Source organism: Anolis carolinensis, chromosome 2 (genome assembly GCF_035594765.1).
Source record: "Anolis carolinensis isolate JA03-04 chromosome 2, rAnoCar3.1.pri, whole genome shotgun sequence".
In the NCBI taxonomy this organism is placed as follows: Eukaryota; Metazoa; Chordata; class Lepidosauria; order Squamata; family Dactyloidae; genus Anolis; species Anolis carolinensis.
In genome coordinates, this window is record NC_085842.1 from 319,783,607 (window position 1) to 319,810,532 (window position 26,926).

The 26,926-nt window shown below is 43.8% G+C and overlaps 1 protein-coding gene across 3 annotated transcripts in view; it reads right to left on the reverse strand.

Annotated features, from left to right (window-relative positions):
• The window catches only part of kiaa1328 (KIAA1328 ortholog), a 252,717-nt gene that overhangs the window by 69,436 nt on the left and 156,355 nt on the right, over nucleotides 1-26,926 (reverse strand). For all 3 annotated transcript variants that reach the window (XM_008119155.3, XM_008119154.3, XM_062972600.1), the window contains one exon: nucleotides 3,626-4,266. In XM_008119155.3, the coding sequence (XP_008117362.2) occupies nucleotides 3,626-4,266 (641 nt within the window). The remainder of the gene's footprint in view (nucleotides 1-3,625; nucleotides 4,267-26,926) is intronic.

The window sequence follows — 26,926 nt, forward strand, 5'->3', positions numbered from 1 at the left end:
CAGTTCAATCTTGAGGTCCTGATAGCGGCTGAGTTTTTCCTGTTGTTTTTCATCTATGCGACTGTCACCTGGGATGGCGACATCAATGATCCAAACCTTTTTCTTTTCCACAACTGTGATGTCTGGTGTGTTGTGCTCCAGAACTTTGTCAGTCTGGATTCGGAAGTCCCACAGTATCTTTGCTTGCTCATTTTCCAATACTTTTGCAGGTTTGTGATCCCACCAGTTCTTTGCTGCTGGCAGGTGGTACTTGAGGCATAAGTTCCAATGAATCATTTGGGCCACATAGTTGTGCCTCTGTTTGTAGTCTGTCTGTGCAATTTTCTTACAGCAGCTGAGGATATGATCAATGGTTTCATCGGTTTCCTTGCACAGTCTGCATTTTGGGTCATCAGCTGATTTTTCGATCTTTGCCTTAATTGCATTTGTCCTGATGTCTTGCTCCTGGGCTGCAAGGATCAGGCCTTCTGTCTCCTTCTTCAGGGTCCCATTTGTGAGCCAGAGCCAGGTCTTCTCCTTATCAGCTTTTCCTTCAATTTTGTCAAGGAACTTTCCATGCAATGTTTTGTTGTGCCAGTTGTCAGCTCTAGTTTGTAGTGTGGTTTTCTTGTACTGGTTTTTTGTCTGCTGTGCTTTGAGGAGTTTCTGATTTTTGACTTCAATCAAAGCAGGTTCTTTACTTTGCTTTACATATTCTGCCAGAGCATGTTCTTCTTCTTTGACTGCTTGTTTTACTTGTAAGAGTCCTCTGCCCCCTGATCTTCTAGGCAGATAGAGCCGGTCAACATCGCTGCGGGGGTGCAGGGAGGGGATTATTATTATTATTATTATTATTATTATTATTATTATTATTATTATTATTATATTTAGCACAAAGTTAGGGCACACACTTTCCTAATAGAAGGAAACTTTGTCCTGCAGGATGAATTTGGCCACCAGGCTGACTAGTCTGAATTCTTTGTGCTAACCCACTTAGGTTTGGTGGTCACTGCACTTGTTCTGATAGGAGACAGGGTGGGAAGAACTTAAGGTGAAAGAAGGAAACCTCGCTGGCTGTGACCTGCCTGCGTTCCCAGCCACATTCCAGAAAACCCAGCCTACTGGAGTGTGGGGTGGATGAGAAGGATTTGGTCCACCACTCTAAAGGAGTTTTTCACAACTGTGCTCTGCCCCTTCCCATTAAACAATCTCTGGCTTTTGAAATGGATACTCTGCGCATTTCTCTCTCCTCTCTGCGGAATGATAGTAATGCGCCCAAAGACCTCAAAATCAATGCATTTCCAACATTTCAAATATATATAAGCCAGCATTGACTCCATACTTTTACTTCTTATTTTAAAAGTCTTTTGTGGCTTGTAGCTGAAATTTGGTAGCAAAATGTGGCAGCCAAGTTCTTAGGGGTGGGAAGTGGGGGTGCAGGGCCTGCAAAAATGGCACCAGGGGTTGGATGCCGACTCTGCATTGTCCACTACTGATCTCAAGAACAGAAGGCATCAAATAAAACATTATCTTGAGATGGTATAAAAACCAGTTTAGATTTCCCTTGGAAACCACTGGATAACTGAAGCTTTTCTCCAGCACTCATTCCACCCAGATCGGAATGGGGTCATCCACTGAATTGGGAGATTCAAAATAGAGAAAATCAAGCACTTCTTCAAAGAGTGCATATTTAAAATTTGGAGCTCAAAGCCACAAGATGTAGTTATGGCTGCTGATACATATGATTTAAAAGGGAACTGAATAAATTCAAGTTGGGGACATTAACTGCAACTAATGAGGTTAGCTAGTTTCATCTCCTGTATAGCTTGATCTGTCGTTTGCCAGAGAACACAAGACAGAAATGGCTGCTGAAATCATGTCTTGCATATGGGCTTCACATGGACAACTAGTTGGCGACTGTGTGAAGAAAATATTATTCGAGATATGCCTTTGGTCTGATCCCATATGGATCTTATGAATGGGGATCAACGAGGAGGAGTCATGAACGTCAAAACACACTGAGCAGTCAATGATCTTCTACCATTAGTGAGGTCTTCTCTTCTTTAGTTCTCACACCATTGTACCTACTCTCTGAACACTTCATGCTTTAGCAATGCACAACAATTGTGGTTGCAATGGGTTCACTTATGTTTTCCAGAGCCGATTCTTCAATATGAATGACCAGCATTTTTCCCTCCTGTGCCTGTCTACATACACCGGTAACAACACTACAAATTGTGGTTCTCAGGGGAGTGCATGCAATTGCTAAATAAGCATGCATGTCTGTCAATCATGCTTTAAGAATATGCTGTTGGAAACAGCATTAAAATATCAGTGTGCTCCTAGCCAACAAAAGTGGTTACTTAAACCATGGAGCTGCTGTGAATAGCTCCAGGAACTGGGATAAGTGATTGTGTCAAGTCAGGAGCCAGCTGGATGCAATGTTTGCAGCCCAGTCCACTGACTGGATGCTTGTCCCTGCTTTCCACAAGGCAGCTAGAAATCCTTCCACCCTCCTCCATTTCTAATCCTGAACCCCACCTGAACTATTGGTTCAGGTCCCGCACTTTCAAATTTGAGAGGCACAAAGAGGCAAATGGAAAGTAGAACCTACATTCTCCAGTTATTTGTTGAACCTCTATAATTTAAATGACATATTTTGTGTCGAAACAACTAATTATTACACTGTGTAACAAAATTTGTTCCTAGTTTGAAAGTGTTATTTCCTGTTTAATTGTATGGTACTTACTTTGAAAGTAGTTGTTATCCTCCAGAAAATTCGTTTTTGTGGCTGTCACAAACTAGGTTGAATTGGTTGACACCCTATGAAATATTCATTGAAAAACTACAGGAAAATGTGCTGTAGGGTGTCCTCCCACAGAAACAAAGTTTTTGTTGTTTTAATAAACTTTTTCCATGTTTTTATGATAGAACAAATTAGGAAATTACATTTATAACCTAGGGAAAAATCATGTTACATAGTGTTATTGTAAATGGAGCAACAAAAGTGGGTTTTCACATTGCCCGTGTCTTCATTAATCCCAGGGAATAGGAGTTCACAGTAAATACAGCAGTATCGTTTCCTTTAGTTCATTTTGGGGAGGTAAGGAGGGATTGGCAAAATTAATTCCCCATGTAGAAAAACTCAGGAGGAACTCAAAACCTTGTGGAGTTCATAACACATTGTGTTTTCGCATGCCATCACTGCAAACACAACATACTTAAGTACCACTGGGTACAAGCCATTTGCGATGCAGTTCTAGCCAAATGGTTCCCAGGGCACAACAGACACTTAGAGCAAATCAGACATCTTTTTACAGCAAATGCCTCTGGGTAAATTAGAAAGCTTTTTAGTGTATTACAAAGTTTTTCAATGCAAGTAGAGAGCAGCTAAAAAAAGGTCTAGGATGGATCGAAACTACCATCAGGCACTGGCTCAACCTGTGCAAAACTTCTATATCAGGGGTGAGAAACATGTAGCCCTACAGATGGTGTTGGGATTACAACTCCCACAGCCCTTGCCAGCACAACCAGTGGCGAGGAATATGCAGGATTCCCACCCCTTTTTCTAGATGGACAGGACTTTCCACCTCTTCTGATGGTGCTCCAACAGAAGCTAATGTTTCCCACACTTCCCAAAACTCACCGATTGTAATCAAGCCTGGATTGGTGCAGCTGCTGTTGCTGGAGCAAAAGCTTTGCCTCTTGCTTGGCAAGCAGATTCTGGAGGCGCTCCTTTTCAATTTCCAGCTCTAGTTTCTGGAGCACCAGCTGTCTTCTTCTCTCTTCAGACAACTTCTTACCATGGTCTGTTTCTTTAGACCTTGAGCTTGGGCTGCCATTCAACCCCAAAGGATGCGGCGGGAAAGAATGATTGGCAAATGATTCACAATGTGGTCCAGAATATCTTTTTGGAATGTGGGTGCCATCTTGGAAAGAATTGTGATCGGAGCCGCTCAATTTCTTGTGGAAAGAACAGGTCTGAAGAGGACAAGTGCTCTTCCTGCGGCCCACATCTGGAGTTCTTTCAGCGTGGGGAGGCAACTTCTGCCTTGCTGGGGACACCACATTGTTACATTTGCCATGCAACCCATTTTCCAATAGAGATCCATTCCTAGCTTCATGAAGACAACTGTTCCTACAAGGCTGGGCTAAACACATGGGAGGAGGGCTTCGGCAAGCCATTCCGTTGTTCTTGTATAAGATCTGCGGTCTAGTTAGACTGAGGTAGGACCCATCCAATTCAGAAGGCGCTCGCTGCTGATAAAGACTTCTCTGATTAGACATCTGAAAGTAATGAAAAAGGGGGAAAAGTTTAACTTCCACCATCCAAAACATCTTTAATTGTTTCTTGCTTAGTTCTTATCGCAGCCTACAGCATTAAAAGGAAAAACCCTTAGACTGGCATCAGTGGGCTTGAAGGAGTTTGATGATCAACACCTAGCGCAACTCAACAGAAAATGGTTTTCAAATGGAAGAGATGAACATGCTATCAAATCTGCAATTTAATTCCGTCTACACAGGTACAATAAATATAAAACCACAGCCTGCAGGATCTGGGGCATAAACAAGGCACTTCAGCCTATCAAGGAGTTGCGAGTACCTAGGGTTACATAAAATCAACTTGAAGTGTGGCAAAAAAAGCATTAAATGTTAATGTCTGAAAATGTTTAATTTTGAATACGGAGCCAAGAAATCCATTCAGCCACTATAAATACCGTCTGATTGGCCATTACACAGCAGGGGATTTGATGCAAAACATTTCACCTTGCACTGAATGGGATATTACTTACTGTTGGAAATTTGATGAGAGTTTTTGAAATATCCTTACAGAAACACTGATAAAGAACTAGACCACTTCCTGTAAAATACGGGTCTGCATCAAAAGCTGTCATTCAACTACAACACACGTTAAAATCCTACCATAAAAGTGAATATTTTTTTCCAATTAAGTTGGGCTGGTGATGAAACTCTGATAAAACTCCAAAGCTGGGAAGATATTAATTTGCATTTGTCAACCCAATCCAATGGATGGGGGAAGCGAGACTAGGTCCAATTCTTGTGAAATTGAAGTTAATGGGCATTCAGATACCTTGAAGGTCAGCAACTACTTTGCCCTGTCCATCCCAACTGCTTGAAGACAGAAGCCAAAGAACCTCTTTAGACCCAAGCATTTGCTTTGATAACAGTATTATATTTCAGTTCTGCTCCAGAATGACTTTTCCAGGAGGTGGGGAATCACTAAAGAAATCTGAAACGTCTCCATGGGAATAAGGAGTGGAGAATCTTTAAAGCTTGTGAGCAGTGATGGACGGCAAGTTCTTCCCAGTTAGCACCTTGGAGCCAATTGCCATCAATATTGTGAATTTACATTTCCGCCTTAAGGATGCTGCTTGTTCTTCCCCCCTGTCAGTTTTTATTGACCAGGACATATTCAGTTACGAGTATAAAGAGCAACCCTTAAGTCTGTATTCTCTACACACATTTCTCTACTTTGCTCCTCTGGCTCTTGGCAACTCAATTCTCACCGATTTCTTAGCGGGTATCACTGTTTTGCTTGGGGATGCAGACCTGCGTGCCTCTTTGTCTACAAGAAACGGGGGCCAATACGAATATACTAGCAAAGGAAAGCTAGGAAACAAGACAAATAGCTTCAAACCCTGGCTTTGCAGTTTCTTCTCCCCAAACGAGGGAATTAAAATGCTGGGGAAAAAACATATTTTACTTCTAGCTTAAAAAGCAAACATCCTCCCTGAAAGCCCAAGGAGTTGCTGCCAGCCAGGTTAGATAATATCTGTATGTCTGTCTGTCTGTGTGTATGGGGATGGCTCTTAGATGGCTCGATGGATCTGGACCAAACTTGGTACACAGACCCATCATGACCAACTTAAAACACTGCTGAAATCTGGGTGAATTGGCAGATGATTATGGGAGTTGTATTCACCCACATCCAGAGAGCAATGTGAACCCCAACGATGATAGATTTGGACCAAACATGACACACATACCCATCATCATCCACCTTAAAAAACTAATGGGGTTTCAGAAAGATTGATGGGGGATAATGGGAATTGTAGTCCACTCACATTAGATCTGGTTGTAATGGGAGTTACACCCCACCAGACAAATACAGGGAGTCACATGTGGCTTCTAAAAGGACCATTCATAAAATCCAAAACAAACTATTACTCATAAATAGTATGACAAAAACCTAACCTGGGCATTAGCTAAGGTGGCTAAGCTAGTAAAGATAAAGGACCAATGGGCAGATTCAAGCAGCTTCCAAAGGCCTAAATACTGAGGACACAAGACCTCATTTGTTCTTAGAAACACAACAGAGTCATCCTTGGTTGGTACTTAAATAGGGGACTGCCAAGGGCTATCAGATGCTGTAGTCTATCTACATAAGAGAGTTGGGAAAGGAAAAGCTACCTCTGAGTATCCTTTGCCTAACAAAACTCAATGAAATTCATGGGGTCGTCATAATTCCACAGGGAACGTGAAGGCATATACCCACCCAAGCAGCTTTCTCTGCTTCCAGCAGAAGGGGTCTCTTATTTTCCAATGGAAAATCCAGAAAGCTGAACGTTCTTGCATTACGGCTTGCATGACAGTTCATTCATTATCACACAATTTCTTAGATCCTTTAAATGGGTCAGAGCCATGCTCTTTATTAATTTAGTTATTTGCATTTAATAAGAAGCATGTTAAGTAGGTTTTCTAAGCATGCTATACATTGAAATAAAACAATTCTACTGAAATTGTATGAGAGTACCAAGTTTTGCAAGGGAAGAAACAACTGTCCCATAAGTATTTTCAGTCTAAAATGAGATGAGACAACCTCATTACTTGTGACCTGAAAATAAAGGTGAACACCGGCACAGCAGGAAAACATTTGGCAGAGAAGAGCTAGGCATTTCTCTCACACATCTCCATCAAACCATCATCTATGGAGTAGGTGTAGATGCCTCAATAGATGTATGAAGTTTGATACCACTTTTACTGCCATGGCTAGGAGATCTTGGTGGAGCAATAGTTTAAACCCTTGTGCTGGCAGAACTGCTGATCTGAAGGATGTGTTGCTGACCTGAAGATTGCCAGTTCGAATCTGGGGAGAGCCCGGATGAGCTCCTTCTGTCAGCTCCAGCTCCCCATGTGGGGACATGAGAGAAGCCTCCCACAAGGATGGGAAAACATCAAAACAACGGACGTCTCCTGGGCAACATCCTTGCAAAGGCCAATTCTTTCACAGCAGAAGCAACTTGCAGTTTCTGAAGTCACTTCTGAGACAAAAAAAAAACCTGCCATGGCTTAATACTATCAAATCATGGGAGCTGTGATGAACCATGGGCCTTGTAGTCCTGCTCAGGACATTGTAATTCCTGATGAAGATGAAAACTTGGGTTTTTTACCTTCCCAGTCTGAACTGGATTCCTCTCAGCCAGATCTTTCCCAGGCAGATCTGGGAACCTTGCACCTGCAAGAAAGTTGTGCCCCAGAAGTATGTCAAACAACCCCAGAGCCTACTTCTCCCGTGTTCTTGCGCCGGGAGTTTTGTAAACAACAGAGAAGTTTGGATTCAGCTTCGCGCAGGAGTGCGAGGATAGCAGCTAAGAATGTTGTCAATTAACATTGGTTCTCGTGAGAATCTTTAAGGAGTTTAACATCTGGTCTCAGAGTTTAGCTTTCGTTTCTGATTCCCAGAGAACCGCTTTGGTGAGAAAGTTGGACTCTATATAGGTGTTTTGCCCGCGTAGCAACTTCGCGGAGTCAATTCGTCAGCCTACGGAGCGAGTTGTGTCTGGACAGCGCGCTCCGATTCAAGCCTCGCTCTTGCTCAAGCCTTGCCTTGCTATCCAGCCTTCGCCTTGCTTCCCAGCCTTGTTTACCTGCGGACCTTGCCTTGTTTCCCAGGACCAATCCTTGCCTTGTTTCACGGATTTTACCAAGTTATTCCACGGACCTTGTTCTTGTTCTTAGTTACCTTGTTCCACGTTCAAGCCTTGTTTCAAGTATCAAGTTATTTCCTAGCCACGTTCAAGTTTTATGGACTAAAGGACCTTGTCATCTCCCCTCACTTTGCTTGGCAAAGTGAGTGTTTCGGTTATTGGATTACAACTTTGGACCTTAATATTTCATATTGGACATTAATTCCTTGGACTAATTTTGACCTTTCCTGAAAGGTCTGCTTCTGGACTATCTTTTACATTTGCTTTTACTAACTTTATATATTTCCTCAATAAAGATATTAGATAGATTCTGGCTTCTGCGTATGGTTATTGGTGCTCTGTAGCCTGGGTCATGACAGTTTGACTCCGCCGCCCTAAGCACCAATTAACCTCGGCCAGAATGTCTACCGGAACCGTACCCGGTGGGCAGCCACTGAGCTACACCATCAGCAAGGACGAAGTGGATCGCATCCGCGACAGACTCAACGCCCAGGATGGAGAAATAAAGGGCTTGCGGGAGCGCGGAATCCGCCTCCCGGCCATGGCGTTGCCTACCAAGTTTACTGGAGAAGCTTCCAAGGTTCATGTTTTCCGTCGCCAATGTCAAGCTTATCTAGAGGCCCGTGATGCCGAGTTTCCCCAAGAAGACATCAAAGTGGCATGGGTTTACAGTCTTCTAGACGGGCCAGCGGCCAACTGGGCGACGGCACTGTTCGACCAAGCCTCTCCACACCTAAGATCAGCGCAACATTTCTTGGACCACCTCAAGGAGACTTGGGGAATCGAGGACAATTTGGAGGCAGCCGGCCACAAACTCCGTCGCCTTTTCCAAGGAGACAGACCTATGTCTCAGTATATAGCCGAGTTCCGAGTGCTGGCCCACAACACCGGCTGGAACGATGTAGCCCTCAGAGGACAATTCCGGGAGGGTCTCAACATTGAAATGCTGGAAGAAATCTCCAAGGTGGATCCTCCCCAGACCCTCGAGGCACTCATTGATCAATGTTTACGGGCTGAAGTCATGATTGCCAACAGGAAACAGTGGGTTCGAGGCCAGGGCGGTAGAGCCGGGGCAAAACCCCCCGCTCCCGCCAGCGTTCAGCCACGTCCAGTGTGGAGACCCCCACCGCCAACCCCATACCCCAGAGGAGGCGAGGAGGTGCCGATGCAGTTGGGCAATGTGCGTCCCAGACTAGATGCCGCCGAGAAGGCCCGTCGTCAACGCTTAAACCTCTGTTGGTACTGCGGGAACGGGGGCCACTTCGCCAGAGAGTGCCCAGCCAAAGGGAAGCCTGCCGCCCGTCTTGCGGCGGCGTCCTCCACGGAGACGAAGGCGTCTGAGCCGACTGGCACACAGCCGGCGGGGGAAGCCAACGACCGGGTGTAGAGAGGCTCGCCAACCCGGTCAAAAAATCCATTCAAGAGCCGCCAACCGGGGTCCTGTTCCTTCTCGTGGTCACATTATGGTCAGCAAAAAGGGGACCCGTCATGATCCACGCCATGATAGACTCTGGAGCTACCAACAATTTCATTGATAGAGAGTATGCCGACTCTCTGGGATTACAATATCATGATTTCAAGAATGCCCGTGTGGTGCAAGCCATAGACGGCCGCCCCCTCAAGACGGGCCCCGTAAGTCAATGGTCGGAACCCACCAGGATGTGGATAAGAGAACATATGGAAGAGATTTCCTTCTTTGTTACCGAGGTTCCCCATTTCCCTGTGATTTTGGGAATTCCATGGCTGACTCTCCACGACCCTAACATCTCCTGGTCCAACAGAGAACTGCAGTTTGCTTCACCGTACTGCCAAAACCATTGCCTCGTAGCCAAGGTATGCCATGCCACAGACACCGAGCCCATCATCACCTTGCCAAAGAAGTACTCCGAGTATTGGGATGTATTCAATGAGAAAGAAGCCGAGAAATTACCCCCACATAGACCTTATGACTGTGCCATTGACTTGGTGGAGGGGGCCCCGATCCCGCGAGGGCATCTCTACTCCCTGACTGAACCAGAGCAAGAAGCTCTCAGGGAATTCCTAGAGACAAACCTTCGCAAGGGATTCATCAGACCCTCTCAATCCCCAGCCGCCTCTCCAGTGATGTTTGTGAAGAAGAAGTCAGGGGAACTACGCTTGGTGGTGGACTACAGAGCATTGAACAATATCACCAAGCGGAACAGCTATCCCCTGCCCTTAATCTCGGATCTACTGGATCGGCTTCGAGGAGCCAAGGTTTACACCAAGCTGGATCTTCGGGGGGCTTACAACTTAGTTCGCATCAGGGAAGGGGACGAGTGGAAGACCGCCTTCCAGACCAAATTCGGATTATTCGAGTCCCGAGTTATGAATTTCGGTTTATGCGGAGCCCCCGCAACGTTCCAGCATTTTGTCAATGACATTTTTCAGGACTATCTGGACAGGTTCTTGATAATCTACCTGGACGATTTTTTGGTGTTTTCTAGATCACAATCAGAACATGAGAACCACGTCAAAATGGTGTTACAACGATTGCGGGATCATGGACTTTATGCCAAACTGGAAAAATGCGCCTTTGATCTACAAGAGGTAGATTTCCTTGGTTACCGCATCTCGCCTTTAGGGCTCTCCATGGATCCAGCCAAGGTTTCAGCAGTATTGGAATGGCGGGCGCCAACTAACAAGAAAGAGGTGCAGCGTTTCTTGGGGTTCGCGAACTATTACCGCAAGTTCATTCCAGATTTTGCCCACTGGTCTGACCCAATCACTAGCTGCATCCGTGGAAAACAGCCCTTCCGCTGGACCGATCAAGCAGAGAAAGGGTTCCAGCAACTAAAGAAATTATTCACGTCCCAGCCAATTCTACAGCACCCAGATCCTGGAACCCCTTTTGTTGTGCAAGCGGACGCCTCGGATGTGGCAATTGGGGCTGTACTCTTACAACCGGTGGGAGACCACCTTCATCCTTGTGCCTTTTACTCCCGTCAACTAACCACACCAGAGAAAAATTATACCATTTGGGAAAAAGAACTACTGGCCATAAAGGCAGCTTTTGAAACTTGGAGACATTGGCTAGAAGGGGCCAAATTTCCCATTGAAGTCCACACTGATCATCGTAATCTAGAACACCTAAGAACTGCCCGCAAACTAAATCAAAGGCAGCAACGTTGGGCTTTATTCTTTGAACGTTTCAACTTCCAGATCCATTATGTGACCCCAGCCCAAACCAAGCAAGCAGACGCCCTGTCACGTAAACCGGAATACGCTGCAGGACGCAAGGAGACCTTTGAATCCCAACTGCTACAACCCGAGAACTTTGCCACGCTCACGGTGGGGAACACCAAATCCATTCCCATTGGTTCAACTTCCCCTACTCCAGGACCCATCTGTGCTCAAGAAATCAGGGCTAGTCAGCAAGCAGATGCCTGGGCGCAGGACCAACTTCGCCAAGGTCTGCATTTTCCCTTTTCGCTTAAAGATGGGCTGCTCTGCTATAGAAATCATGTTTATATTCCACCCGGACCGGGCAGGGAAAAAGCGCTTCGTCTGTGTCATGACTGCAAACCAGCAGGACACTTCGGACTATTTAAAACTATGCATTTGATCCTAAGGGATTTTTGGTGGCCCAAGATCCGCAAGGATGTAGAAAAATATGTCAACACCTGCCCAGTATGCCAGCGCTCCAAGATACGAAGGGAAAAGCCCTCAGGGCTTTTACACCCCCTTCCTACCCCATCTCGCCCATGGGAAATAATTTCCGCGGATTTCATCACTGACCTACCACCTTCCTGTGGATTCACCACGATCTTAGTGGTGGTGGACCTTTTCACCAAGTTAGCCCATTTCATTCCCTGCGAAGGCCTCCCCACGGCCAAAGAAACTGCGGATCTATTTCTTCAGCATGTTTTCAGACTACATGGATTGCCCAAGAGTTTAGTCACAGACCGTGGATCTCAATTCACCTCTCGTTTTTGGAAGGCACTACAAAAACTACTGGGCATAGACTCTCGCTTATCTTCAGCTCATCATCCCCAAACAGATGGGCAAACGGAGCGCACCAATGCCACTTTGGAGCAGTATCTTCGCTGTTATGTAAACTACCAACAGGACAATTGGGCTTCTCTGTTACCACTGTCTGAGTTTGCCTACAATAATGGAGTTCAAGCTTCTACAAAAGAAACGCCGTTCTTTGCAAACTACGGCTTTCATCCACGTTTCTTTCCCCCTGTCATTGAAACTTCAGAAGTTCCCGCAGCAGAGGATTGGCTGCAGGAACTCACAGCGGTGCAACAACTTTTGCTCCAGCAACTGGACCAAGCCAAGGAGGACTATAAACGCCACGCTGACAAACACCGCCAGCCGGGCCCCGAAATCAAGGTAGGAGATCGGGTTTTTCTGTCCACTCGCTTTCTGCCCTCCCACCGCCCATGCCGGAAGTTAGATGCCCGCTTCATTGGCCCCTATCCAGTGGTGGCGCAATTAAACCCCGTGACTTTCAAACTCCAACTTCCGCGTTCAATGCGCATTCACCCAGTGTTTCACCGTTCCCTGCTCCTTCCGGCGGATGGTGTGCGTCCTGATACAGACCAACCGGCCCCCCCTCCTGTTTTGATGAATGGGGAGGAGGAGTTCGAGGTTGAGGACATTTTGGATTCTCGCTTTCATCGCCGCCGCCTACAATATCTCATTGACTGGGTGGGTTTTGGCCCTGAGGAACGCTCTTGGGAAGACGCCTCCACAGTCCATGCTCCTGATCTAACCCGTCGCTTCCATCTGACCTATCCCACCAAACCGCGACCTCGCGCCTCAGGGAGAGGACCCCAGTTTGGGAGGGGCCCTGAGGAGGGGGATAGTGTGATGAACCATGGGCCTTGTAGTCCTGCTCAGGACATTGTAATTCCTGATGAAGATGAAAACTTGGGTTTTTTACCTTCCCAGTCTGAACTGGATTCCTCTCAGCCAGATCTTTCCCAGGCAGATCTGGGAACCTTGCACCTGCAAGAAAGTTGTGCCCCAGAAGTATGTCAAACAACCCCAGAGCCTACTTCTCCCGTGTTCTTGCGCCGGGAGTTTTGTAAACAACAGAGAAGTTTGGATTCAGCTTCGCGCAGGAGTGCGAGGATAGCAGCTAAGAATGTTGTCAATTAACATTGGTTCTCGTGAGAATCTTTAAGGAGTTTAACATCTGGTCTCAGAGTTTAGCTTTCGTTTCTGATTCCCAGAGAACCGCTTTGGTGAGAAAGTTGGACTCTATATAGGTGTTTTGCCCGCGTAGCAACTTCGCGGAGTCAATTCGTCAGCCTACGGAGCGAGTTGTGTCTGGACAGCGCGCTCCGATTCAAGCCTCGCTCTTGCTCAAGCCTTGCCTTGCTATCCAGCCTTCGCCTTGCTTCCCAGCCTTGTTTACCTGCGGACCTTGCCTTGTTTCCCAGGACCAATCCTTGCCTTGTTTCACGGATTTTACCAAGTTATTCCACGGACCTTGTTCTTGTTCTTAGTTACCTTGTTCCACGTTCAAGCCTTGTTTCAAGTATCAAGTTATTTCCTAGCCACGTTCAAGTTTTATGGACTAAAGGACCTTGTCATCTCCCCTCACTTTGCTTGGCAAAGTGAGTGTTTCGGTTATTGGATTACAACTTTGGACCTTAATATTTCATATTGGACATTAATTCCTTGGACTAATTTTGACCTTTCCTGAAAGGTCTGCTTCTGGACTATCTTTTACATTTGCTTTTACTAACTTTATATATTTCCTCAATAAAGATATTAGATAGATTCTGGCTTCTGCGTATGGTTATTGGTGCTCTGTAGCCTGGGTCGTGACAGGAGCTGTCGTTTTACAAGGTCTATAGCTTTCTCTGCAAAGAATACTGGTGCTTCACAAAATTAAAATCCCATAACATTGAGACAGGGCAGGCAAAGTGGTATCAAACTGCATTAATTCTATACTGTACTCCCTCTTTAAGTCCTTTGTCAAAAAGCTGCAAATGATGAGGGGCTGACAGGCTTACGGTTAAATGCAGCTCCTGCAAGGCAGCTTCCAGGTAGGCACTCAGTCCAAATTCCAGGTTTTAGAGATATCAGAAGCAAGTTTAGAAGAAACTAATTCTTGTTTTTATCCAAGCTCGATGCAAACTCTAAACTAGTTTTGCTCCTTTTCTCGCTTCTCCCTCCTCTTCATCATCAGGTTCATTTTTCAACTCTCTCTAACAATCTACTGTTAAGCAATCTAGATAGTTATATGATACTTTTGTTGAAAGACTTATTAGAAAAGAATTGACTTAGAAGAGTATGCAAAATTAAAACTGAAGTGAAAGACAGCTAATGTTCAGATTTATTCCTTTTATTGCTCAATCTTTCCCTGAAATCTCCACCACCAAAAAAAAAAACAACCTCGTCTCAGATTAATCATTACAAAGCACCTAGATGGGATAGAGATTGCCGATATTAATACCTCAAGATAAATAAGGTAGATAACAATGTAAAAAGGTTAGTTGCCTATTTTCTTAGCTGGAGATAAAGTGCCATTGTTGCTCATGAATGATGTATGATCATGATTGCTGTATTTCAAGTGCGCTACACAAAAAGAAAAGGGGGAACGAAAGACGATGAGAAGGTAATAATAACAAAGCTACATTGTTCTCCTTTAGCACAGCGAGAGATCGCTCGAAATGGGAGAAACGTGGCTCCAGAGTAGCTACGGCGAGAGAAAACAGAATTCTGCCCCAGTGCATCGGTAACCTACATTCGGGGCACCTGTTTCTTCATTTACAATGTGTTTTCTTAACATCGGTATACCTCCATTAACTGCTTAAACTCCTCTAAAACTATTAGATACACACAAAGTCACAGGACTCCGATTTTCAAACTGGATTATATAGCAGCCAAAATCACAACTTCCGTATATGCCGGAGCTTGAAGCCTTGTCCCGAAGATAAGGCTGCCTCAATGTTCCACATGGAATAATTCAATCGACTTCACCGTCCATTGTGTCCAACTTCGGAAACAGCGTGCTTTTCATACATACTTTTTGTGACCTATAAGCCTCACCTTATTTTACATAAGGGCCTTCAAAACCAAGAAACTTTGAACTCATCCAACATGCTTGGCTCCCAAAACCAAATTCAAATCTTCTTAATTCCCCTCCTGATTTCCTAACTCTACTGTATCCTACCTCTACCTCTCTATTTAACAAGCAAACCTCTAGGTTATATCCTTTCTCAAACAATCCCTTGCAACACATATCTATCTGCAATTATTGCTGAGTTCTAGCCCGGCTTGCCCAGTTTCTCACTGCGCAGGAACAAAGATACGACACTGAGATGGACGTAACTTTATGCTCACAAGAGTTACAGGACAGCAGGGCAACAGTCCACCATTAGTGAATTGAGACATTACACGACTAAATGTGCATTCATGCACAACAGTGCACAGAGGCACACTTATACACCACTCATGGAACTCTTCTTTCGCAGCTTTGAACTGAATGTGGCTGTTTTGCATTTTAAAAACATGTCCATAAAGGAACTTACACATACATGCACAAGATACCAATGGGACCAAAATGAGAATATTCTCATATACCCCAAAATATGCTGCTACATCTTTTCTGGGAACAGCACAGAGAGCAGGAAGCTTTATATATGTGAGAATTTACCTAGACATTAGCACTGCATTTGTAGGAATCTAAGTTCCTTTCAAAAAGGAGCCCCCAATGGCACAGGGGATTAAACCGCTGAGCTGCTGAACTTGCTGACCAAAAGGTCAGCAGTTCGAATTTGGGGAGCAGGGTGAGCTCCCGCTGTTAGCCTCAGCTTCTTTTAACATAGCAGTTCGAAAACATGCAGATGTGAGTAGATCAATAGGTACCGCTCCGTCAGGATGGTAATGGTGCTCCATGCAGTCATGCCAGTGGCCACATGATCTTGAAGGTGTCTACGGACAACGCTGGCTCTTTGGCTTAGAAATGGAGATGAGCACCAACCCCCAGAGTCAGACACAACTAGACTACCTTTAAGTTCCTTTCATGCGCCAAACTCCCAGGAGTTCTCTGTGGTAATATTGCTCTACATCCCTGTGTTATGAAGACAGCCTTCAAAAAGACTGTGGCATGTTCAAAAGACCCCCTTCCCCTACACTCATGTGGAAGGCTTGACCGGCTCCTTACAGACCAGTCGATATGCTTTGCACAAATGCTTGGCCACTGCAAAAGGAAATACACTGATTTTAGGGCAAATTTCATGCCAAATCAGCTGATTCAATCAAAAGCCACCCCAATGTCTCAATTTACATCCCCAACCCTTAGTGCCTTCTACTGTTTAACTAAAAGAACAGCAAAAGGCAGCAGAAAATCACACAATGTTATTTCCAGCATGCCAAAATGCAAATGTGTGATTCACTGAGAATACTACAATGACACTCGCTGCCCTGTTGCAGTTAGTTGCCCACTTCTCTTTCAGAGACAGAAATATTTATTCTTTGGTGGCATAATAGTACAAATGCAACTTTGCCAATGCCAACACACGGAAAATCAGAATGCGGTATTTTGTCAATCTGTTAACTGTGACAGAAGACCCCTTTCTTACGCTACCATCACACCACAACCAACAATTCCCCTGACGCAGCTTGACAGAGAAATTAGGATTCTGCGTGCTGCCACCCTGATCAACATGCAAAGGGAAGTAGAAATTGTTGGGGAGGGGAATGAAGTTGCATCAGTTCTGGACCGCAACACGTCCTTCCCCTACCCCTGGATGCTGGTGCCCTTTATTTTACTGAGGGCTCTGCGGTGCAAGACCCAGATAAATATTTCAGAGACAAAACTATTTGTGAGCAGATCAGGTTGCCACCATTTCCCAGTGCATTTGGAGTTCACACCGAAGAAGGGCAGGCGAACGGCGGGCTGCATCGCTAAGTTTGGGGCGCGCAGAGGCCGTCGGCTGGCTGATCGGGAATGCAAAACGCAACAGCTGCACGGTAATCTTTGCCAAAAAGCCCCATCCCGAATAAATGGAGTGCATTCTCCCTAGCGCAATTAACTCACACACTCTGGCAGCTTTTTCCGCGAGAAGATCATCAAGGTAGATTACCTTCCAGCATATGAACTAAATACTTACAGGTGTTATATCATCCGTTATTACTTACAAACTTCTGCATTTAACAAGACATCCAGGCAAATGAATGATCTCATTTATGAATTATTTATTAGCGTTTCGCAGCATGCTCCTGGCGTCATCCATGGCCTTTTCCAGGTCATATGACACCAATTAGAGCTGAATTTTAAATTATTCAATAATATGAACTCTCTTGTCATTTAACATATAGATATCAATGCAGTAAACAAGTTAAGTCTAATGGGCCCCGGAGGTTTGTGCTCTCCCCTCCCTGCTCAACCCACCCGCTGCCCCGCTTCCCCCCCAACAGCCGCAGAGGCTGAGCCGCTCCACCGTCGGAATAAGAAAAACAGCAGAATGCAGCAAACACACACACTTACAAGGTTTTAATATCAGTTATTTTGGCCTGCCTTAGGGATTTCATATCGCCACTCACAAGCTCCAAATTTAAAATGCATAAGAAGTGTTTTAGCTGCAAGCTTTTTCTTCGCTCCCCCCGCCACCCCTCCATCTTCTTTTTATTATTAAACTGAAGACTACCAAAAACATCTCCTAGAAGGGTATCTCTGGGATCAATTGCACCAGAAGGTTTGCCCAATTAGAAACAATGCAATAGAAAAACCTGATAGAAAACCACACGGTGTTGTTTAAAAGCAAGACCTTTTCGCCTTCTCCGAGGGAATAAAAATGCCAACAATTCCTCTCTGAGAAGGTTGCAGGTCGAGGAGGGGGGCACACAGCCCTCGATGTTGTAACCTGCAGAAAACAGGAGCAAAGCAGACCTTCGGTTATGAGCTGTAGCAATATGAATTCACGGATTTTCTTTTAAGAAGGAGGTGGAGGTGCTCAAACTATGTCAAACCCCAGCCTACCTCCAAAACCAGCAATCCACCTCTTTGATGCTTCCTCTCAAGGCAAACACGGTATGTGACCTGAGAAACATACTATTTTCTCAAACGTATAAACAATTCTGCCTTGTTCCAGGTTATACCACTAAGTCCAGCGCAGTTTGCTCTCACTGACAGAAAGATTTCAAGCACCATTTTTTTCATTTTTAATTGTAAATTGAAAGTGTCAACCTGAAACAAAGACGACAAACACAGAGTCTGATTTCTATCACTAATCTGTATTCGAATCTGTAATCTGTTGGGAAGAGACAAAGCAGATGATGGTCTCTATTACTCAATTTCTTGAATTCTGGAGCCAAAATGATCCCAAGGAAATCGTTCCGAGGATTTTAGGCTCCCAATCTCTGGTCTTCCAGATGTTTTGGACTTCAACTCCCAGCAGCCTCAGGCACTTTGGCCAATGGTCAGAGATTCTGGGAACTGTAATCCAAAACACCTGGAGAACCAGAATTTGGTAAGCATGTTGCTTCTGCTGTGGTCATACATTCCCAACTCCCTGAGACTTATAGCTAGGCACTTCTTTATTTCATGAGAGGGTCTCAGCAATTTTTCTCTGCATTTTTGGACTCCAAAAAGGTTTAGGATCAGAAATGCATTATTACCCAGTGATGAGTCTATAATTTTGCCTCGGCGCCAGATGTTCTGTCATAACCATACTGTAAAACAACTTAGGGTACACTAAGGGTTGCTTAAACACAAAATAACTATTTGTGTGAAAATTGTGTGTAATGTAATGAAAAGAAAGGATTCATCTGGGAGGCCAGAAACAGGGAGTGAATTGTCAAATGCCAGACACGGCATATTTTGCCTTACCATTCCATTTCTTATACATTTGACCAGGTTTCCAATTCTTTGTTCCAATTTATGAGATATATTTGCTGTCCCTTCCCAATTCTACAACACCCCCAAATGATTTTAAAAATTTTAAAAACCTCTTCAATTCTCAATGTTCATTCCATGCGCACTCATTCCAATTACCTGGACAGTACGATCCCCATATCCATAGGACCAGTGCCAACAGTTTCATTTATCCAGAAACAACAAAATACGTCCTTTCTGGGCATTCTCTATGTTCTTCAGCACTGTTCTACATCAGTCTTGGGCCAGAAGCCATTAATTTCAATAGGTTCACTGTTATCTATGGTTTTGTATATCCATGTCAAGGCTGGGAACGCATTTCCCATTGATACGGAGGCAGTACTGCATGTCCTTTCATCAAACATGTTTCCCACCCTTTTCATTCTATGGGGTTTTGATCCTTAACTGGACCATGGAAAGAAGTGGAAAACAAAGATGAAAAAGGCATATATTGTATGAGTTCTCTGAACTAAGCATCTTAGCCAAACAATGGCATCACATGAGTTTTCCTATTCTGAAACATCTGCAATTTTAAGATCCTGATGGGAGAGCTTTCCATCCCACCGCCATTGCAGGCCATTTGGTGAGAACATGGTAGGAGTGATATCAAGCCCAGACGACCCCCCAAGTAAAAATATTAAATGTACCAAGGCAATACCGAGGCAGAGCATTCCATAGATTAACACTGATACCAGTTTCTTAAATAAATAAATGAATTAATTCCAGGCATGCAGGAACCTGAAGATTCCCAGCAGTAGCTATCAGCATCCAGGAAGCTCAATGAGCCCCCACTCTATTGTCTAAAAATACCCCTAATAAATGGGTGATCCTTATCTGTTTGTTGCCTCCCAACTTCTCTTTTCTACCGGCTGTGACTGTCTTCACTCATTTACACATTCCTGAGCCGATTACTGACAGGGTGGGTCACATGGCCTAACCACCGTGAATCAGCCTGCCACAGCCCCGGGAGGGGGCCCACATGAAGTCCCTTCCCAAGCAGGGTCCCCCTAACTCCCCTGCCCATCTCTAGCTTGCCCTGGAGCCCCAGGGCCCCGAAATCACCAGGTTTCTCTCTCTTGGAGGCAGGTGTGAATGTTTCAACTGGCCATCTAACTGATTCATGTCAGGATTACCTCTTATTTTCTGAGTAGTATTCTTTATTTACTGTCCTGATTTTAGAGGGTTTTTTTTTATTCTAGTAGCCAGATTTTGTTCGCTTTCATGGTTTCCTTTGTTGAAATTGTCCACATGCCAGAAATTCCAGACATGAATAAATCAGAGCCAGCTAACACCTCTCAACAAAGGATTCTCCCAGGCAGTAGCAGCCAGACCTTGAAAGGCTATTAAAAGCTAATCAAGATGGCTAACTGAAACGTTCATACCTGACTCAGAAAAGAGTTCTTTCTCCCACCCTAACCATTCTACAGATATATAAATCCCATTTGACTACCCTGTTTCCCCAAAAATAAGACATCCCCGGAAAATAATACCTAGTAGAGATTTTGCTGAATTGCTAAATATAAGACCTCCCCTGAAAATAAGACCTAGCAAAGTTTTTGTTTGGAAGTATACCCGCCAAACAGAACACCAGAGCATGCAGGATCGATAAATGTACGTACTATAGATTGCTGTACATGGAAATAATGGCAATAACAAGAAATTCTTGATAGGATTCACAGTTTGGCTGGTTATGCTGGTTTGTGATGACAACTACTGTACAGTTCAACAATAAATGTGAATTCATGGAAAAATAAGACATCCCCTGAAAATAAGACCTAGCACATCTTTGAGAGCAAAAATTAATATAAGACACTGTCTTATTTTCAGGGAAACAGGGTAGTTTCCAACATACCTCATTACCTCTGAGGACGTCTGCCATAGTTGCAGGCAAAATGTCAGGTAGGAATGCTTCTGAAACATGGCCATTCAGCCTGGAAAACTCTCAGCAACCCAGTGATTCAGGCCATGAAAGCCTTCGACAACACAAGGTGACCCAAGTTTTCCATTAGACTGCTTAGAAGCGTTTGTCCAGATTCATTTTGGGCTTTCACTTGTCATATGCCTGGTCGAGAAAGCTATTGTCCAAACAAACCTTTTCCAAACCAAACCAACTTGTCTTGAAGGCAGTACAGAGCAGGTCTTCTTAAATCTGCAGCTGCTAGCACCTGGGACTGCTCCTCTTTTAACACCTTCAACCCATTGTCATCTTGGTCCACAGGATGTGACCCTTCCACATGTTAGTAAAACTGTTGGAAAGAATCCCCAAGCAGTACATGTTGGTCTTTATTATCTCCTGCCCTCAGCTTTCCCCTCATTGTTAAACGTTTCATCCTCTATTTTCCTGACTGTAGTTTTAAAATGTGTTTGAACTCAATCCTATCCTGTATTTGCAGCAATGACAAGTGACTGCAGATACCACCTTTGAGCGATGCTTCCCATACTCCGCTGAGAGAAGGAGGTTGTGAATAGAGTAAAGATTTCTGGCTTGAAAGAGGGCACAGCTCAAAAATAATATTTCTCCACATTTCAGTCAAAATGGATGCAAGGGAGAAAACAAAAAGCTAACTGGCAAAGTATGAACACAGAGGTGTAGCATTGCAGCTAGTTGAAACTTTATTGTTTTCTATCCCCCCCCCCCTCCCAATAAAAAGAAATAACACAGCGCAGTAGTTTGAGCACTGGACCTCAACTCTAGAGACCAAGATTCATATCCTTGCTCAACTCTCCCAACTTCAGGGTAAAGTAAAGGACAACCTGCTCTAAACAAATCTAGTGAAGGACTCCCATGAGATGGTATCCTTAAATCAGAAACTACCTGAAGAAAAAGAAATGCAATGAATATTTTATACAAAAATAAACATCGAAATCCTTATTATATATCATTAATTACTGACTCAATTAACAAGTTAGAAGTCAACATTAACAGAAATCTGATTCACTGAATTGGTCTAGAGCATTATTTCTCCAACACGGGTTGCAACTCCTTAGCTCAATGTTGGGGTCTCGAAAAATATGGCAACCTAGTGGCTGTTATACACATTTACATGAATCTGTCAGCAAAAAATATGCAATACCTTTATAAAGTCATGTAACTATGGCTAACCTTTTAGTCCTGACAACAGATAGCGTGTAGCTTAGTTTTGTTTGTTTTTTTGCTTTTTCGATAAAGTTATTCTTTTGCTTAAAAGCAAGACTTCTGTTTGAGAGACAGGCTAGACCTACACCTGACAGGTAAAACGGTGCTTTTTAACTCCCATCCCAAAGATACCATGATCAATAATATAAAAAGTGGAGCTTTTGTTGGTTTTATAGCTAGTTTTGATACAGAGTGTTTGCAGATGGTCTACTCTCTGTCCCTGGAGGGTTTGCATTTCACTTTCTGTTGTTTGAAGTTAAATTACTGCAGGAAATCTCCGTCCTTTTCAAGAAATCCTCTTCCCATTATCCCCCTCCTTAGCACAGGAGCTAAATGGGTGAATAATATAAACTGTAACAGCATTATTCTAGGATCCAAGCATGTACGAGCGAAACCGTATTGCTAGCAGTCAATGTGGGAGTCGGCTACCGATGTATTTTTGGAGTGGAAAAACGCATCGACGTTAGTGTCCACTTTCCCATTCCAGTCTCAGTGGCAGATGGCACATGCTGAAAGAACTCTGTCAAAAAGAGAATTGAACTTGCTCAAATCCGAGGCATCCCCTACAGACCGTTTTTTTGGCTACAGATCTAGCATGCCTTTGCTGAAAAAAGAATCAGAGACAGAAGCCTTGCCAAAAAAGACCAAAGGATTTTTTAAAAAAATTAAGCATCACCATATGCAAGAGAGATTGTTTTAGCAAACCAGGTAAATGAGGAAAGCTATTTCCATAACAGAGGCTTCCCGCAAAGCTGGAGAATTCCCCAGCTTAATCGGAAAGGTGGCCCCGAGTGAGTGAACTCAAGCAGGGCAACGTCCTTGGCAGAAAAAGCTTTTTAGATTCTGCTAATGATCCAGGTCTCTGGGTGACAATTCATAAAAAAATATTATAAAATAAAATAAAACGAGAGCAAGCGGCAATTTTCATGCGGCTGCCCTTTTGATCCTACATTTGTAGGGAGCATTCCTGAGGCTAGCCAGCGGCGCCCCGGCGGCTCAGGCGGACTGACCTCTAGTCTGCCCCTCAAATGACGATCATGCCCAGGAATGACAACAAGGGCTGCCCAGAGGCCGGGGTGTCTATGGGGTGCTTGAAAGGCAGCTTGGCCGGCTCCTCCTGATCACAACCTAACAAAAAAGTTCCACAGAAGTGTAAGCTTATTTTAAAAAAAGAAGCAGCATGAAGAGAGGGCTTCTTCAATACCTCCGTTGTGATAGTCAGTACTCTCAAGCTGGAGAGGAAAAACCCAACTGTGCACATCAGGCCATTATTTGCAAGGGATGCTCGAGAATTTGCTTCTAACCATAAAGATGGGCTAGTAACTAGTCAAGATGTGAGGTCTTCATAACCTCAAATGCTTTGATCTTGGGTCCATGGGCCTATTTCACTTAGAACCGTATAAACCAAGCATGGGCAAACTTCGGCTCCACCTCCAGGTGTTTTGGACTGTAACTCCCACAATTCCTGACAGCCGATAGGTTGTTAGAAAATGTGGGAGTTGAAGTCCAAGACACATGGAGGGAAGGCAGAAGTTTGCACATGCCTGGTATAATCCACTGGTTTTGAAGCAAGGGCTTTTAAAAATGTGAAACCATTATAGGGTTCTAGGTAGGATAAAATAGATGGTTCTGTCAAAAACGTTGTTTCTGTTTCAACATTTATCAATTATCAAGGGGGTAAAGGTGTTTAAAAATGGAGGAAAGATCTGGTCAAATTCATTTGGAATGGCAAAATAACCAGAATTGCCTACAGAGACCTACTGTTGCCAGATCTCAGATAGTATTATGAAGCTGAAAATTTCAGCTGGCTAAAGGATTGGATTAAATGGGATAATAAGGAGTTGATTAAGCTAGAGTTCCATAATTTAAGATATGGATGGCATGCCTATCTATGGGATAAAAAGGACAGGGTGAATAAAGAATTTAATGGACATATGATAAGATCCATTATTTTAGCTATGTGGAAAAGGTACAAGAAGGGATAGAGGCAAAAAAGACAAAGTCAGTTCCATCTTGTCTCTGTGCACCAGCTGAAGGCCCCTCCCACCAGTAACATGCTATGCTAATTATATATTTATGTGTGTGTGTGTGTGTACACACATACATATATACATATCTACCTATATACATATATATATAATATAATTTACAATAATGTATATTATAATATATTGTATATGCATATAATATTAATAATATTATTTTGTAATACAATATAATAATAATACAATATAATAATGTTAATTATATATTATATATTACATGTAATATTAATAATAATATTACAATATATTGATATAGTACAATATAGTAATTTATTGCCAGTATTGTGCTATGCTAATAATATAATATTGTATGTAAATTTAATTTGTAAGCCGCTCTGAGTCCCCTTCAGGGTGAGAAGGGTGGCATATAAACGTATCAAATAAATAAATAAATAAATAAATAGGTAAGCCTTATAACCAAGGAGGAGAGACAGAATTTTCTTTATATTTACCAGGAATTGTGGGAGTTAAAGTCCAAAACACCTGAAGGGAGGGCCGAAGTTTGCCCATGCCTGGTCTCTACAGTTCTAAATGAAATGAGGCTCCTGGGCTCAAGATCAAAGCATTTGGGGGTGCTGAACACCTCACATCTTGACTAGTTAATAGCTCCTATTTATGGTCAGAAGCAAAGCCTCAAGTAGCCCTTGCAAGAAAAGTGTGCTCTGAGGTGTTTGAGAGGTTAAAGGCCATACAAGAGATGTACGGGCCTCACTTTCCTCACTCCAGTGTTGGGCATCAAGAGTTATCTACATGTATAAGCGTTCTGTTTTGCAAAATTATAATAATGAATGTTTATTTCTTTTAAAAATTCTTTCTTATGATGGCATGCCATATCTCCTCGTAGCCAGTGCTGTGAGCGCTGCTCAGGAATAATAACCATTCCCCTAAAAACAGACAGCTGGCCAGCTAGGTCTCCCTATGAAGAGACGTCAACAAAGGAGGCCTTTGAGCCAGTGCCACCCACTGAGCTTCAGATGGCAGGAGCACCAGCAGCCTGGTCTCAAAGCGCCGCAGGGAGTCCCGGGGAGGGGAGGGGACGCTCCGCCAGATAAGATGGAACAAAACCTTAAAGGTTAAAAAAGGAACAGCACTTTGAACTGTGCCCAAAAACTGATCAACGGCCTATAAAATTGTTTGAGAGTCGGCACTGTTTGGTGGCTTCAATTAGTGCCAAGAGAGGAGTCACGCTGCAGAATTCTGGATGAGGGGTGATTCCTGAACCTGCTTCAGATGCCGCCTCGTGAACGTCGCATTGCAGCAGACCAACTCCAGAAACAAAGGCAGCTCTCAACAATTCGACAAGCCAGGGACCAGCACCACTGTGAAAAAGCAGACATTGTCAACATGTGGAACCTACAAGGCTCTGGTTCCTAACCTGTCAAATAAGCAGGGGAAACACTACACAGACTAAATGAAAGTGGCTGGCAAGTTGGAAAAAAGGGGTGCATGGTTGCAAAACTGCTGTGTGAAGTGCCATCTTGTCCTTCCATTTCAGCACTGTGTCTCCTGCTTCTCTAACAGCTTCCAAACTACAGAGGAGTGGGAGTGCAATGGAACTCCCTTGGTCAAAGGGAACTGCTCCCAGCTGTCCCTCCAAGTGCAGCCCAGGTTTTATCTCAGGCTGGTCTCTAGGTGAGGGGGGAGTGCATGGAAAACATACAGTTTGCCCCATCCCCATTGTTTCAACCCTTTGAAATCATACCTAACTAGAAGCCATTAATTGAAAGCACGTTCAAAAGAGCAAACCACATATTGAATCAAAGAGTTCTTGGTTTACAATTCAGAGTTATCTTGAATGAACTTCGGTTTCTTACATATCATTCAGCCCAAAAGAGGCTCAATTCATCAAGTCAGGGAGTCTTCCCTGAGACTGGAGGAAAAGGTAAGATACCAGGAAGATAAACTCCAACAAAGAATCTCCGCTGTGACCTGAGCTGGATGTCTTGGATGTCTCTCATTCATAGCACCATAGTCAAAGCTGATTTGACAGCAAATAACAATGACAATGTGTTGTCAGGAGAGAATACTACTGGAACATGGCCATACAGCCTGGAAAACTCACAGCAACCCAATAATGACAATCATTTAATTAGCCACATTTTTGAGTATCAACTCCTAGAGAATTTAGATGTTAAATAGGAGAAAGGTAACAGACATTGAACTTGCCACAGCTAATGGGTTAGGTTCCCAGGGGATGAAACAGTCATGTCCCAGCAACAATCAAGGACATGCCACTTTAGAAAAATGTAAGTCGCAGGTTTCTGATCATTGCTGGGATGCTAGAGAAGGTACTTCCACCTCCAAACTTTCTTTGATGGATCTCATGGTCAATACTTATAAATCAACCCATTTTCCTCATCTAGTGTATGGTTTTAAACTTTGATTATAACACTCTGTACAGTGAGATGAGAAGCAAGAACCTGGGAGTAGTTATCAATAAGACAGCAAAAATGGTAAAAGCCTTGTAATATGAGAAGAACATCCTGGTACACGTGCAGTTCAGAATGATAGCTCTTAACAATGCATTGACGGTCTCAAAGACTGAAAATTCAAGAAGCAGATGACTGCCTTCTCACACTCCCCAGGCAATACAAAAAAACAGGCCCTTCACTCCATGTTTCAGTCAGTGGGGTCAGTGTCTATTTCCTACTGTCCACCACGATGCTTCTTTTGGCTCTCTTCCGTTGCCTTGAGTTACTTTTGCCTTTGGTCTGCTTATCAATAGTCTAGAGACAGTGCGAGTGCTACCAAAATGTCTTCATTAATTGCATCTGAAAAGCCTTTGAACACGCTGAACTCCAAAAGAAATTATTAAAGCTGCACCATATGTTTGCGCAATGCATTTTTTAGAAAGGAAAAAAAAACCCTGAGCTTTCTATTGAACAAAATATTATTTTTCTCAAATCTCTTCAGCATTCTGAGACTGCCATTTTCCCATGTTCCCTTATATCAGTCCCAC